We start from the raw sequence: 12,019 nt of genomic DNA, 5'->3' as shown, positions 1-12,019 counted from the left end.
ACCATGAGACTTTGGGGAATAAAAACATTTCCTGTAATCATCAGATTACACTGACATAGAAAACTGATCAAACAGGAATCATATTTGAATGGGAGCTAGTTTGGGTCTAGTGATTAAACTTAAAGCACCAGGCTAAACTGAGTTCTATTTCTACCCTAGGCATAAATGCTGGCTGGGTGACTTTCTTGTTGTGGGGAAAACAGATCTCCTCCTCCTTGAGTTACTTATAAAGTAATAAAGGTGAGATAAAAATCTAATAAATAAATAAAATAAAATCCTTTAAGGATTGTTACTGCAGTGAAGACCCCCACCTTGCCACTGTCACGTGGTTCTGCATCCGTACTTGGAGATCTTCATTTTCCTGTTGTAGAATTTTAATTTTCTCTTCAAGTAGTAAATTTGACTCCATCTAAGAGAGGACCAGAAGGGTGAGCAAACCTCAGATACAACAAAGATATAGCATATAAGAAGAAGTTCAGTCACATAAAGACAAAGTAGCAAGCCACAGAACTTTATGGGAATGTGATCATGCTAAACATATTTTCATCCTAGAAACTGTAGAATTATAAGTAAACAAATAAAATCATGGTCTCTGCTCTCATATCTATAGAGAATTGGGAATCCCTTGCCCTTTGTAGGAAATGGAAGAGCATTACTACTGTAAAGTATTTTTCAAGCCCAAATGCACCTTCCAAAGGTCTTGGATTATAACTCCAAACATTAGCATGTATCTTTATGAAAAAGTACATGATTCGCAGGGAAGGTCAAAGGTTACAGATGCAGTTCCCAATTCCCAACAGCCTTAATTGGGGATGAAAAATGCCTATACATAACCCCAAAGAATCCTTACTCATATAAATAAAACATATTCGGTATCATCAGTGATCTGACCTTGAGTTCTACATGGACTTGCTCACAGAGAGAACTGAATCCCTAGTGATCTGTCAACATAATCACTAGATGCTTAGCCTGTCACCTGGTCCCTCTTTCCTAGTATTGAATTTGGGAAGTTGTGGGCAAAATGGAAACAAGTACCAAAGTGGAAATAAATCATAGCCTTGCCTTGCAAAGGGCCCCCCCTGATTCCACCTCTATGTTTCTGTTATCCCATTAAGGCAAGGAGGGGATGGCAGGTTTGCATACAGGGATCCTAATATGGCCAGTTGGAAAAAAAATGCTCATTCTGGAGAATGGAAGAAAAGCTTTGTTGTACTTCCTCACAAATCAGAGGAGTAGGATAAGGCATCCCTAAATAGGCTGATAGATAACTACTGATTTGTTGAGATATTTCTATGCTTATCTAATGGCCAGGAAGGGGAAACGGATGGACTGTCAGTTCTCTGGGAACACTGCATATTCATAAACATATGAAAATGCCAATTCCTGTTGTATCAAAGTGTCCTAAATGAGTCTTTTCAAGCCATTCTTCATTTTAATAGTGAAATTAGATGACCTGGGCCATGAAAAAAGGTGGTCATTTGGAAGGAGCCTTAGAAAAAGGCAGCTACCTATTGTATATTACTATCTTTTCATTCCACAATATCCAGTGGTACAAAATTGGAAAAGGTGATTCTCACTCTTTCTCTTTCAAGCACAATAAAGCTCTTAGTCTTTTCAGTTACATTTAGAATTCATAAAAGTAACCCACCACTATTTCCAGGTTCAGCAGCTTCTTGTCCAAGCTGTGGATGCGTTCATTCTTCATCTCAATCACAAAATGTAGACTCTCTAGTTCTTGCTCCCAGAATTGGCTGGGGGTCCCATAGTCCTTTAAAGTTTTTTTTTTAAAGGGAGAAATGTATTTATTGGTTTGTAGTAGCTCTGTTCTTTTTTTCCTAGCATAAGTTGCCAAAATAGGTAGCAAAAAGGCATGAAGCATCAACTAGTCCAGAGTAGGAATGGGCATGATTTGTCCTTGTAGCACCTGCGCTCTGCGAGCTTCACTGATTGTCAATTTGTTTCTAGGTACAATTAAAGGAGCTGGTTGCTTCTTATAAAGCAGAAGTTTCAAACTCATGTCATCACGGTGGTGTTATGTGACATATCACAACTTTTCCCCCCTTTGCTAAACCAGACTAGGCCAGCGCATGATGTATATGGGCTGTGGGTCACAAGTTTGACAGCCCTGCTATAAAGCCTTACATAGCATAGGACCTGGTTACTTGAAAGGCTGGCTATTTCCCACAATATCTGCCCAGTTGATTCAATCCTGCAGAATTGACGCCCTCTGGTTTCCTTTCATTAAGCCATATGATCTATAAGAACCCTGGAAATGCACGTATTTGCGTTTCCCTCTGGAATGAGATTCCCCAGAGATCCAGCTGTCCCCCACTTCACCTAAACCTTTGGGAAGAGAGAATGAGACTTCTCATTTCAATATGCATGTCATCTTTTTTATTTTTATTTTATTTTGCTTGTTATAATTTCTTGCTTGATTGTTGTGAGCCACATAAAGTAACTGAATCTGAGGCAGCATAGAGAGGGGGGTGTCCTTGTTTAATGATCACTCATTCAGCAATTGCTTGATGTTACAATGCCATTGAACCAATGGTGCTCATGATTGTTCCTTGAAATTCTGGCCACCCCAACACCACTGCGATCCAGGAATTTGCGATCCAGGAATTTGACAATTGACTTGCACTTATAATGGTTGCAGCGCCTTTCAATCAGGTGATATGATTTGCAACTTTCCTTGCTAGCTTCTCAAAAGCAAAGTCATGTGGAAACTGGCAGGGAAGGTTATAAGTTTTTTGGATAAGTCTCTGTCACCTCTGTACCCTCTCTGAGCCTGTGTGCTTGTGCCACACTTTCCTGGTCGCCTGCACTATCTTGTGCACCCTCCCCTACCCAGCAGCAGCCACCCCAAGCCTCACCATGCTGTACTATGTGTCCTTTGCCACTCGTGTGTGCTGCACCCCTTGCCCAGTCATCACTGCACTTTGTTGCTCCTCGTAGTAGCCACTTGAATGTCTCTGTCATTTGCAAGTGGCATGGGTTTTTGCTACTTCCATCCAGCTTCCATTATCTGTTTATTTGTGGAAAGCCAGGAAGTTGCAAGAAAATATTTGCTTAAGAACCCACTATTTTCCACTTAATGACAATAGCAACAAGGACTGCAGGGTTTACCATTGCTAAGAGGTGCAATCATGTGACATTACAATTTATTTCCATATTAGTTAGTTGTAGTCAAACTCAACCCTGACAAGACGGAGTGGCTGTGGGTTTTGCCTCCCAAGGACAATTCCATATGTCCGTCCATCACCCTGGGCGTCCTCCTCGATCCACAGCTCACATTAGAGAAACATCTTTCAACTGTGGCGAGGGGGGTGTTGCCCAGGTTCGCCTGGTGCACCAGTTGTGGCCCTATTTGGACCGGGAGTCATTGCTCACAGTCGCTCGTGCCCTCATCACCTCGAGGTTCGACTACTGCAACGCTCTCTACATGGGGCTACCTTTGAAAAATATTCAGAAACTTCAGATCGTGCAGAATGCGGCTGCGAGAGCTATCATGGGCATTCCCAGATATGCCCATGTTTCGTCATCACTCTGCAGCCTGCACTGGCTGCCTATCAGTTTCCGGTCACAATTCAAAGTGTTGGTTATGACCTATAAAGCCCTACATGGTATTGGACCAGAATACTCTGGGACCTCCTGCTGCTGCACGAATCCCAGTGACTGATTAGGTCCCACAGAGTTGGCCTTCTCCGGGTCCCATCGATGAAACAATGCCGTCTGGCGGGACCCAGGGGAAGAGCCTTCTCTGTGGCAGCCCCAGCCCTCTGGAATCAGCTCCCCCGGAGATTAGGACTGCCCCCACCCTCCTTGCCTTTCGCAAGCTTTTGAAAACTCATCTATGTCACCAGGCATGGAGCAATTGATATATCCTTAGCTGCCTTTGACTTTATGGATGGTGTGTTTGAGCTGTATGACTGTTTTAATAGGGGATTTTTAAAGACTGTTTTAACATTGGATTTGTATATGATGTTTTATTGTTGTGAGCCGCTCCGAGTCCTCGGAGAGGGGCGGCATACAAATCTAATAAATATTATTATTATTATTATTATTATTATTATTATTATTATTATTATTATTATTATTTCAAGGAATATCAGAAAAGAAGTTTCAAGCATACTAAACCAAGCAGTGATAGGAACTGGGGAAACATAATTATAGTGCACAATGGCTGCTGAAAGCAAAAGCATGTAAGTATCCTTCCTCCAATTTTTTATTGTGGCTTTATTTTTGTATGCTCAGGAGACCCTGGTGTTTAGACTCTGTTAGTCGCTCTCTTTAAATAAACAGATCACGATATCCCCACACAGTCTAAAGTCACCTGAATGTGCTTTTTATAATCTCTGCTCAGAATTGACTCTTCTACCCGTTTCATTTTCTCCTGAAAGGCCTTCAGTTGGGAAGTCATCTTATCAATGGTCTCCTGGAGCAGAAAGATGAGATAGATTAGTCTTATTTTATTACTTTCATTGTATTTTCCCTGCTTTCCACACTCAGTGCCATAGTGATGGAATGAGTTGGTTTCATCATTGGCTACCTCATTTTTAATTTCATCAGAACCTCAATGACTTGGGACAGAACTTCCTTTTGCCATTTCTGATACAGAAGCCATAGCAGTCAGAATGTTATACTACCATATTATTGGTTTTGGACATTTCTTGTTGTGATGTCACAAGACCTCCCCTGTTTCTTTTTTTATTATGAACAGAAGACTCTGGAAGATGCCATAGGTCATTAATTAGGATACTGGTGTTTCCACACAAGAATAGCAATAATAATTTTCTACCACCACACACCTATTGGGGACCACTTTCACGGTCCCCAATTCCTCAAAGTGCAAAATATAGTAGAATGATCCGATTTATATCCCCCAACATTGTGTCCTCTAGAACAGTGATTTTCAACCTTTTTTGAGCTGCGGCACATTTTTTACATATACAAAATAATGGGGCACCTTGAGCGGGGAGGGGAGAAGTGGGGGGGCTAAAAAAAGTTTGGACAAAAAAAATTCTCTCTCTCTGTCTCTCTCTCTCTTCCTCCCTTTCGCTCTATTTCTCTCCCTCTTTCTCTCCCTTCCTTCCTCTCTCTCTCCATCCCTCTTTTTCTCTCTTCCTTCCTTCCTCTCTTTTTTGCTCTCTTTCTATCTCTCCCTCCTTCCCTGCCTCTCTCTCTCTCTCTCTCTCTCTTGCTTTCTTTCTCTTTCTTTCTCTCTCTCTCTTGCTTTCTTTCTCTTTCTCTCTCTCTCTTGCTTTCTTTCTCTTTCTTTCTCTCTCTCTCTCTCTTGCTTGCTTTCTCTTTCTTTCTCTCTCTCTCTCTTGCTTGCTTTCTCTTTCTTTCTCTCTCTCTTTCTTTCTCTTTCTTTCTCTCTCTCTCTCTCTCTCTTGCTTTCTTTCTCTTTCTTTCTCTCTCTCTTTCTCTCTCTTGCTGAGCTTCGCGGCACACCTGACCATGCCTCATGGCACACTGGTTGAAAAACACTGCTCTAGAAGCACAAAAGTACAATTCCATAATTGCCAACCAGAGTTAAGAGGCACATTGGGAAGGGACCAGGTAGAACAATGAAGATCAAATAAGAATAGCCTTTTCTGCTGCCATCTTGACCAGCTGTATTGAATCTGGAGCTTTTCGTTTCCATGAAGTGGAGAAACTGGTACCTGCAAAGATGCCTGAGTTTTTTGGTAAGATTCGGTTAGGAACAACTTCTCTTGATCATGTGTTTTCTGAAGTTCTGCAAGAGAAAGATGAAATGGGGGTCCAAACAAGAAAAACAAACAACCCACAAGCTCCATTTGATGTATCTGTTATTCTCTTTATATGCAGTGACTGACAAATCACTTGTACAGAGTCATATCCCGGAGGCAGACGGAGTAAGCAAGCAGAGCATTGGAAATTGTATGGACAAAGAGCCAAAATGCACTGAAAGATGGAATGAGCCACATTATTGAAGTGTTGTGCATCTGAAGTGAATATGAGCTACCTATAAGAACAAGAACTGAATGATGGCAAATTGATTTGGGGAGATGTCATACCAGTGATGAGCTAAGGGTTTCCTGCAAGCATCACCAATTGCTAGAGAAATCAGTTGGCACCACTTTCTTCATGGCAAAATCATGACTAAGGCTTTTTCAAAAGAGGTGATTGAGTGATCAGTCATTAAAAATTGTGCTCATAAATGTGATGCTATTCCTGCCATTTATTGCCGAGTTTCTGTGGTCATTCCTTACTGTATGCTTTGATCACTCAGCCACCTTTTTGATATCCTTCCCATAAAACTGGAGAAAGAGGCTTGTTAATTATGCTGCTAATAAATGACAGCTATCTGTGATGGGTAGGATCTAAAAGGAAAGTGCTGAAAGGCAGAAGTCAATGGGCAATTTTGCAATAGGAGTGTTAGACCACCAGAATTAAACCCAACAAGAAAAGCATTAGAATCAACAACGAATCCCAACAAAAAAAGCAATTATTATCAACAGGTATGGTAGATGTAAATAGAAGCTTGTTCTTGTGAAGGTCTATCATTCAAACAAAGTATTAAACTGCAAGACGAGATCCTCAATGTCTTTGGGAAGCCCCAAAGAACATCTGCATCTCATACCGAATCAGAGAGGTGGTCAGTCTCCTACTTCCTTCTCCTAAATATTGCCATCTTGATGGCTGCCTTTCCTGTAATAGCCCCTGCCCTAAGGAACACCCTTCGCCCTGAACTTCAGCAGGTCTCTGCCCTCCTAGCCTTCCATAAAGCTTTGAAGACCCAGCTTTCCCCCCAAGTGATGAGATAAAAATCGGTAACTGCACACTAGAAGTTTGACTTGATGTCAGGTGTTTATTGCTTTCCATTTTTATTCATTTATTTTTTTCAATTTCTATGAACACCCAACTCAATCAATGATACTATTAAATGTTTTAATATGTTTGGTTTTACAGTTTACTGTGGTTTTTATGCTGTTGGAACTTTTGATTGAGAGGGTTGTTTATAAGGGGTGGGTGGGTATATACATGTTTTAAGCAAATAAATAAAACCTGGACCTGCCTAGATGTGGGGAGCCGCAGTTATTTCATTTCCAGCCTTCATCTTTAATGGCAGAGACTTGCCACAGACTCCTTTTTATACACTAATCTGGGTGATTATTAATATAACTCAGAGTGGTAATTTGATTTATTTGACTTCTATGCCGCCCAATCCCGTGGGACTCAGGGCGGCTTATATACACTGGTGCTTTGTTTTTAAAAAGTCAGAAACAGACAAAATGTCACAACTACCACACACATGTTTTAGATTCTTACTTTGCAGTGTTTCCTCCTGTTCTCTCTTCAACATATCACATTTTTCAGAGAATTGTTTGTGCTGCAAGTCCTCCTCCTCTACCTAAGGGAGGGAAAGCTAAAAAAGGTTAAGCTGTAGATAAATTTTAAAAATATATTATTATCATCAAACATGCATTATAATCATCAAAAAGGAATTGTGAGCATTTTCCCCTCAAATATTCTCTTCTAGAGCACAACTCCCAACCCCTCCTACCTCCCCACTGACTGAAACGGGAGAGGCCATCTTAGCATTTCAATTTTATGCAGTTTTATGAATACCCCAATAAATCTGCATCTGAATACACTTGCATAGGATTTTGAAGAGAGACTGGTGATATTAGAAGCATTCTTTTCTCCTACTCAGATAATCAGATCAAACAGATTTGGCAGGCAATTTTAAAGTATGGGGGAGGGGGGGGGAAACCCAGGCCAAAAAAATAGAGGATCAATTGCAAAAAGGTTTGTTTTATCATGGAAAATTGTTAATGTTTAACAAAGCACTATGGCACAGAGATAAAGAAGCAGACTTGATGGATGAAAAATGATAGATAGTTAATCTATCCTTTTTCATCCATCCAAAAATGATTAGATTAAATGAATGTTTAATTCATATCTATAGTCAACCAACATCCTGTGGCTGTTAAGAATATTCTAGATCAGTGATGGCGAACCTTTTTTCCCTCAGGTATCGAAATAGCATGTACTCATGCTATCGTGCATGCGTGAGTGCCCACACCCATAATTCATTGCCTGGGGAGGGCAAAAACAGCTTCCCCCATCCCTCCGGAGGCCCTCTGGAGGCTGGAAACAGCCTGTTTCCCAAATTCTGGTGGGCCCAGTAGGCTCGTGTTTTCCCTCCCCAGGCTCCAAAGACTTCCCTGGAGCCAGGGCAGGGTAAAAATGCCCTGCCCATCCCCCCCGGAGGCTCTCTGGAAGCCAAGAACACCCTCCCAGAGCCTCTGTGAGAGGCAAAAATCAGCTGGCCAACACACAAATGCATGTTGGAGCTGAGCTAGGGTAATGGCTCGCGTGCCACCTGTGGCACCTGTGCCATAGGTTCACCATCATTGTTCTAGAGTGTTATAGTCGTGAATATCTGTAGCTTGGATGTAGGATGAGGGTGAAGGTTCATTTTCCAAGCTTGTGGGTTGGTTTCCAAATGTTTCATTACCAGGGTAGGTAACATTTTCAGTGGATTCTGATGCCAACGTATAATGATTTAGGTAGAAATAGTATAGAAATAGTATAGCTCATTTTCAGTAATGATGCCCATGTCTCACAAGTCTTAGGTGGTAACTACTGGAAATCAGCTAGTTATCATTAGCAGAAACTGGCCCATGGTCTACTGACACAGAAGCCAAATAATAAAACTGTTAATTGTCTCCATATTTAACCAAGCAACACTATCTCAGGGCACTTTGAAGAAAATTGACTCCCCTCAGTTTAAACACCTTCACTTACACTAGAAACAAGGAGGCAGGTAAACTTTCCCCAACTTTCCCCAAAACCCACAAGGATTTCCTCTTGCAATACCACTCTCCACAAAGAGTGAGAAAAGGGGAAATAGTAGGAAAGGAAATGAGCAGTTGTGAAATTGGTGAGATTTCCAGTGTCAAGGGAGGAGCTATTTGTGTTTTTTTTAAAGATCCCAAATAAGTTCAGATATATGGCCTTTCAAAACAATGAGTTTAAACCAACTGAAATAATATAAGAAGGTTGCTCATCTTCAAGTATCAAAGTACTCAGGTGACATGAAAGGAGGAGCCACGTAAACCTGGAGTTTGTATGGGGTCCCCAAGGAGGCCGCCCCAAGTCTACGGAGAGGGGTGGCATACAAATCTAATAAACAAATAAACAAATAAACAAATAAATAAATGAATGAATAAATAAATAAATAAACAAATAAACAAATAAATAAACAAAACAAACAAACAAATAAGGTCCTTATCTGAATTGGATTACTGCAGAAAACAGAAGAAACAAACTAAAAGGAAATAGCATGGCTTTACTGAAGGCAAATCATGTCAGACTAATCTCATTGATTTCTTTGACTATGTCACAAAGGTGTTGGATGAAGGTGGTGCTGTGGATATTGCCTACCTGGACTTCAGGCAAATCCTTTGATACGGTTCCACATAAAGAGCTGATAGATAAATTAGTGAAGATTGGACTTAATCCCTGGATAGTTCAATGGATTTGCAGCTGGCTGAAGCGTAGACATCAGAGAGTTATTGTTAACGGCGAGTATTCTGAGCAGAGTCAGGTTACAAGCGGTGTGCCACAAGGGTCTGTTCTGGGTCCTATTCTTTTTAATATGTTTGTGAGTGACATAGGGGAAGGTTTGGTAGGGAAGGTTTGCCTATTTGCCGATGACTCTAAAGTGTGCAATAGGGTTGATATTCCTGGAGGCGTCTGTAATATGGTAAATGATTTAGCTTTACTAGATAAATGGTCAAAGCAATGGAAACTGCAGTTTAATGTTTCCAAATGTAAAATAATGCACTTGGGGAAAAGGAATCCTCAATCTGAGTATTGTATTGGCAGTTCTGTGTTAGCAAATACTTCAGAAGAAAAGGATTTAGAGGTAGTGATTTCTGACAGTCTCAAAATGGGTGAACAGTGCAGTCAGGCGGTAGGGAAAGCAAGTAGGATGCTTGGCTGCATAGCTAGAGGTATAACAAGCAGGAAGAGGGAGATTATGATCCCGCTATATAGAATGCTGGTGAGACCACATTTGGAATACTGTGTTCAGTTCTGGAGACCTCACCTACAAAAAGATATTGACAAAATTGAACGGGTCCAAAGAAGGGCTACAAGAATGGTGGAAGGTCTTAAGCATAAAACGTATCAGGAAAGACTTAATGAACTCAATCTGTATAGTCTGGAGGACAGAAGGAAAAGGCGGGACATGATCGAAACATTTAAATATATTAAAGGGTTAAATAAGGTCCAGGAGGAAAGTGTTTTTAATAGGAAAGTGAACACAAGAACAAGGGGACACAATCTGAAGTTAGTTGGGGGAAAGATCAAAAGCAACATGAGAAAATATTATTTTACTGAAAGAGTAGTAGATCCTTGGAACAAACTTCCAGCAGACGTGGTAGATAAATCCACAGTAACTGAATTTAAACATGCCTGGGATAAACATATATCCATCCTAAGATAAAATACAGAAAATAGTATAAGGGCAGACTAGATGGACCAGGAGGTCTTTTTCTGCCGTCAGACTTCTATGTTTCTATGTTTCTATATGTGAGCACCCATTTAGATGCATATTGAATGGGCAGGTCAAACCTGGAGTTGAATATCCTGGCTGTGAGTCTCAGCATGGTGAACTTCCTTCAGACAACCTTCCTCTTCCTGTTGTTGTTGCTGGAGCCTTGTGGTCTCCTCCATCTGTTTCTCCAGCAGTGCAACCTTCCTTTTTTCGGCTTCATTGTGCAAATAATCTGTGTTGGCTTGTTAAAGGAGATGGAGAAAAAGAAGAATGACATATAAGTGGCTTTCTTTCTCCTTTCCTCATCTTGATTGTTATGCTTTTATTTTTCTCCAACATTGTGATCAAAGCCCAGTTTATTATCTAAAAGGGTTTCTGGGAACAGGTACTACATGCTCTATAAATGCAGGTAGTCCTCGATTTACAATCACAATTGAGCCCCAAATTTCTAGTTGCTACATAAGACATGTATTAAGTAAGTTTTGCCCCATTTTGAAATCTTTCTTGCTACAATTGTAAAAGGAGTCAGTTCACTGCAGTTATTCAGTTGGTGAAACAGTTGTGAAATGAATCTGTATCCCCTATTGACTTTGCTTGTCAGAAAGTCACAAAAGGTGATCACATGACCATGAGACACTGCCAGTCATAAATAAGAGTCAGTTGCAGCCTGACTTTGATCATGTGATCACGGAGATTTCACTACAGTCATAAGTGTGAAAACTAGTCATAAGTAGTGTTGGGAGAACCCAACAAAGTTTGGGTTTGGCAAACTTACCCGAACTTTGCCGTGAAGTTCGGGTGAGTTTGCTGAACCTGAACCCGAACAGCAGCAAGCCACTGCGGCGTCCTTTTCTGTAAAAATAAACAAGGAGGTGAGGAATTCCCCACTTTCCTTTTATTTTTACAGAAAAAGATGCCGCAGCGGCGCCGCAAGCAAAAGTAGGTGGGGAATCCTACGATGGGATTCCGGGGGCGGGGCTTTGACATTTTATTTATTTATTTATTTATTTATTTATTTATTTATTTATTTATTTATTACATTTGTATGCCGCCCCTCTCTGTGATGTCAAAGCCCCACCCCCGGAATCCCATCGTGGGATTTCCCACCTCCTTTTGCTTGCAGCGCCGCAAGCAGAAGGAGGTGGGGAATCCCACGATGGGATTCCCCACTCTCCTCCCGGGCGGTGGCTTTTCGCGGTGTTTGAGCGAATGCCAAACCCGAACTTTACCAGAACTTTGCAAGTTCGGTTCACCCAACACTAGTCATAAGTCATTCTTTTCAGTGCCTGTGTGACTTTGAATGGTCACTAAACACATTGTTATACCTGTACAGAATAGCATGAGTTTCTGAAGAATCTTCTGGCATATCTGACATTGCTAGCAAGACTGTTCATTCAGTTACACACAATGTCTAGAGCAGGGATGAAATCCAGCAGGTTCACACAGGTGGAAATTTTGCGTAGTTCAGAGAACCAACAAATACTA

General features: G+C 41.1%; 1 protein-coding gene across 1 annotated transcript in view; it reads right to left on the bottom strand.

The window, feature by feature from the left end:
- The window catches only part of CCDC69 (coiled-coil domain containing 69), a 47,956-nt gene that overhangs the window by 3,131 nt on the left and 32,806 nt on the right, over window positions 1-12,019 (bottom strand). The window contains exons 3-8 of the mRNA XM_070739042.1: window positions 10,612-10,775; window positions 7,297-7,378; window positions 5,667-5,740; window positions 4,334-4,435; window positions 1,649-1,768; window positions 312-409 (exon numbers count right to left, since the gene is read on the bottom strand). Coding sequence (XP_070595143.1) covers window positions 312-409; window positions 1,649-1,768; window positions 4,334-4,435; window positions 5,667-5,740; window positions 7,297-7,378; window positions 10,612-10,775 — 640 coding nt within the window. The remainder of the gene's footprint in view (window positions 1-311; window positions 410-1,648; window positions 1,769-4,333; window positions 4,436-5,666; window positions 5,741-7,296; window positions 7,379-10,611; window positions 10,776-12,019) is intronic.

The sequence above is a fragment of the Erythrolamprus reginae genome, chromosome 2, assembly GCF_031021105.1.
Source record: "Erythrolamprus reginae isolate rEryReg1 chromosome 2, rEryReg1.hap1, whole genome shotgun sequence".
Lineage (NCBI taxonomy): Eukaryota > Metazoa > Chordata > Lepidosauria > Squamata > Dipsadidae > Erythrolamprus > Erythrolamprus reginae.
The sequence above is the reverse complement of the archived record's forward strand: the minus strand, read 5'-3'. Positions and strand labels throughout refer to the sequence as shown.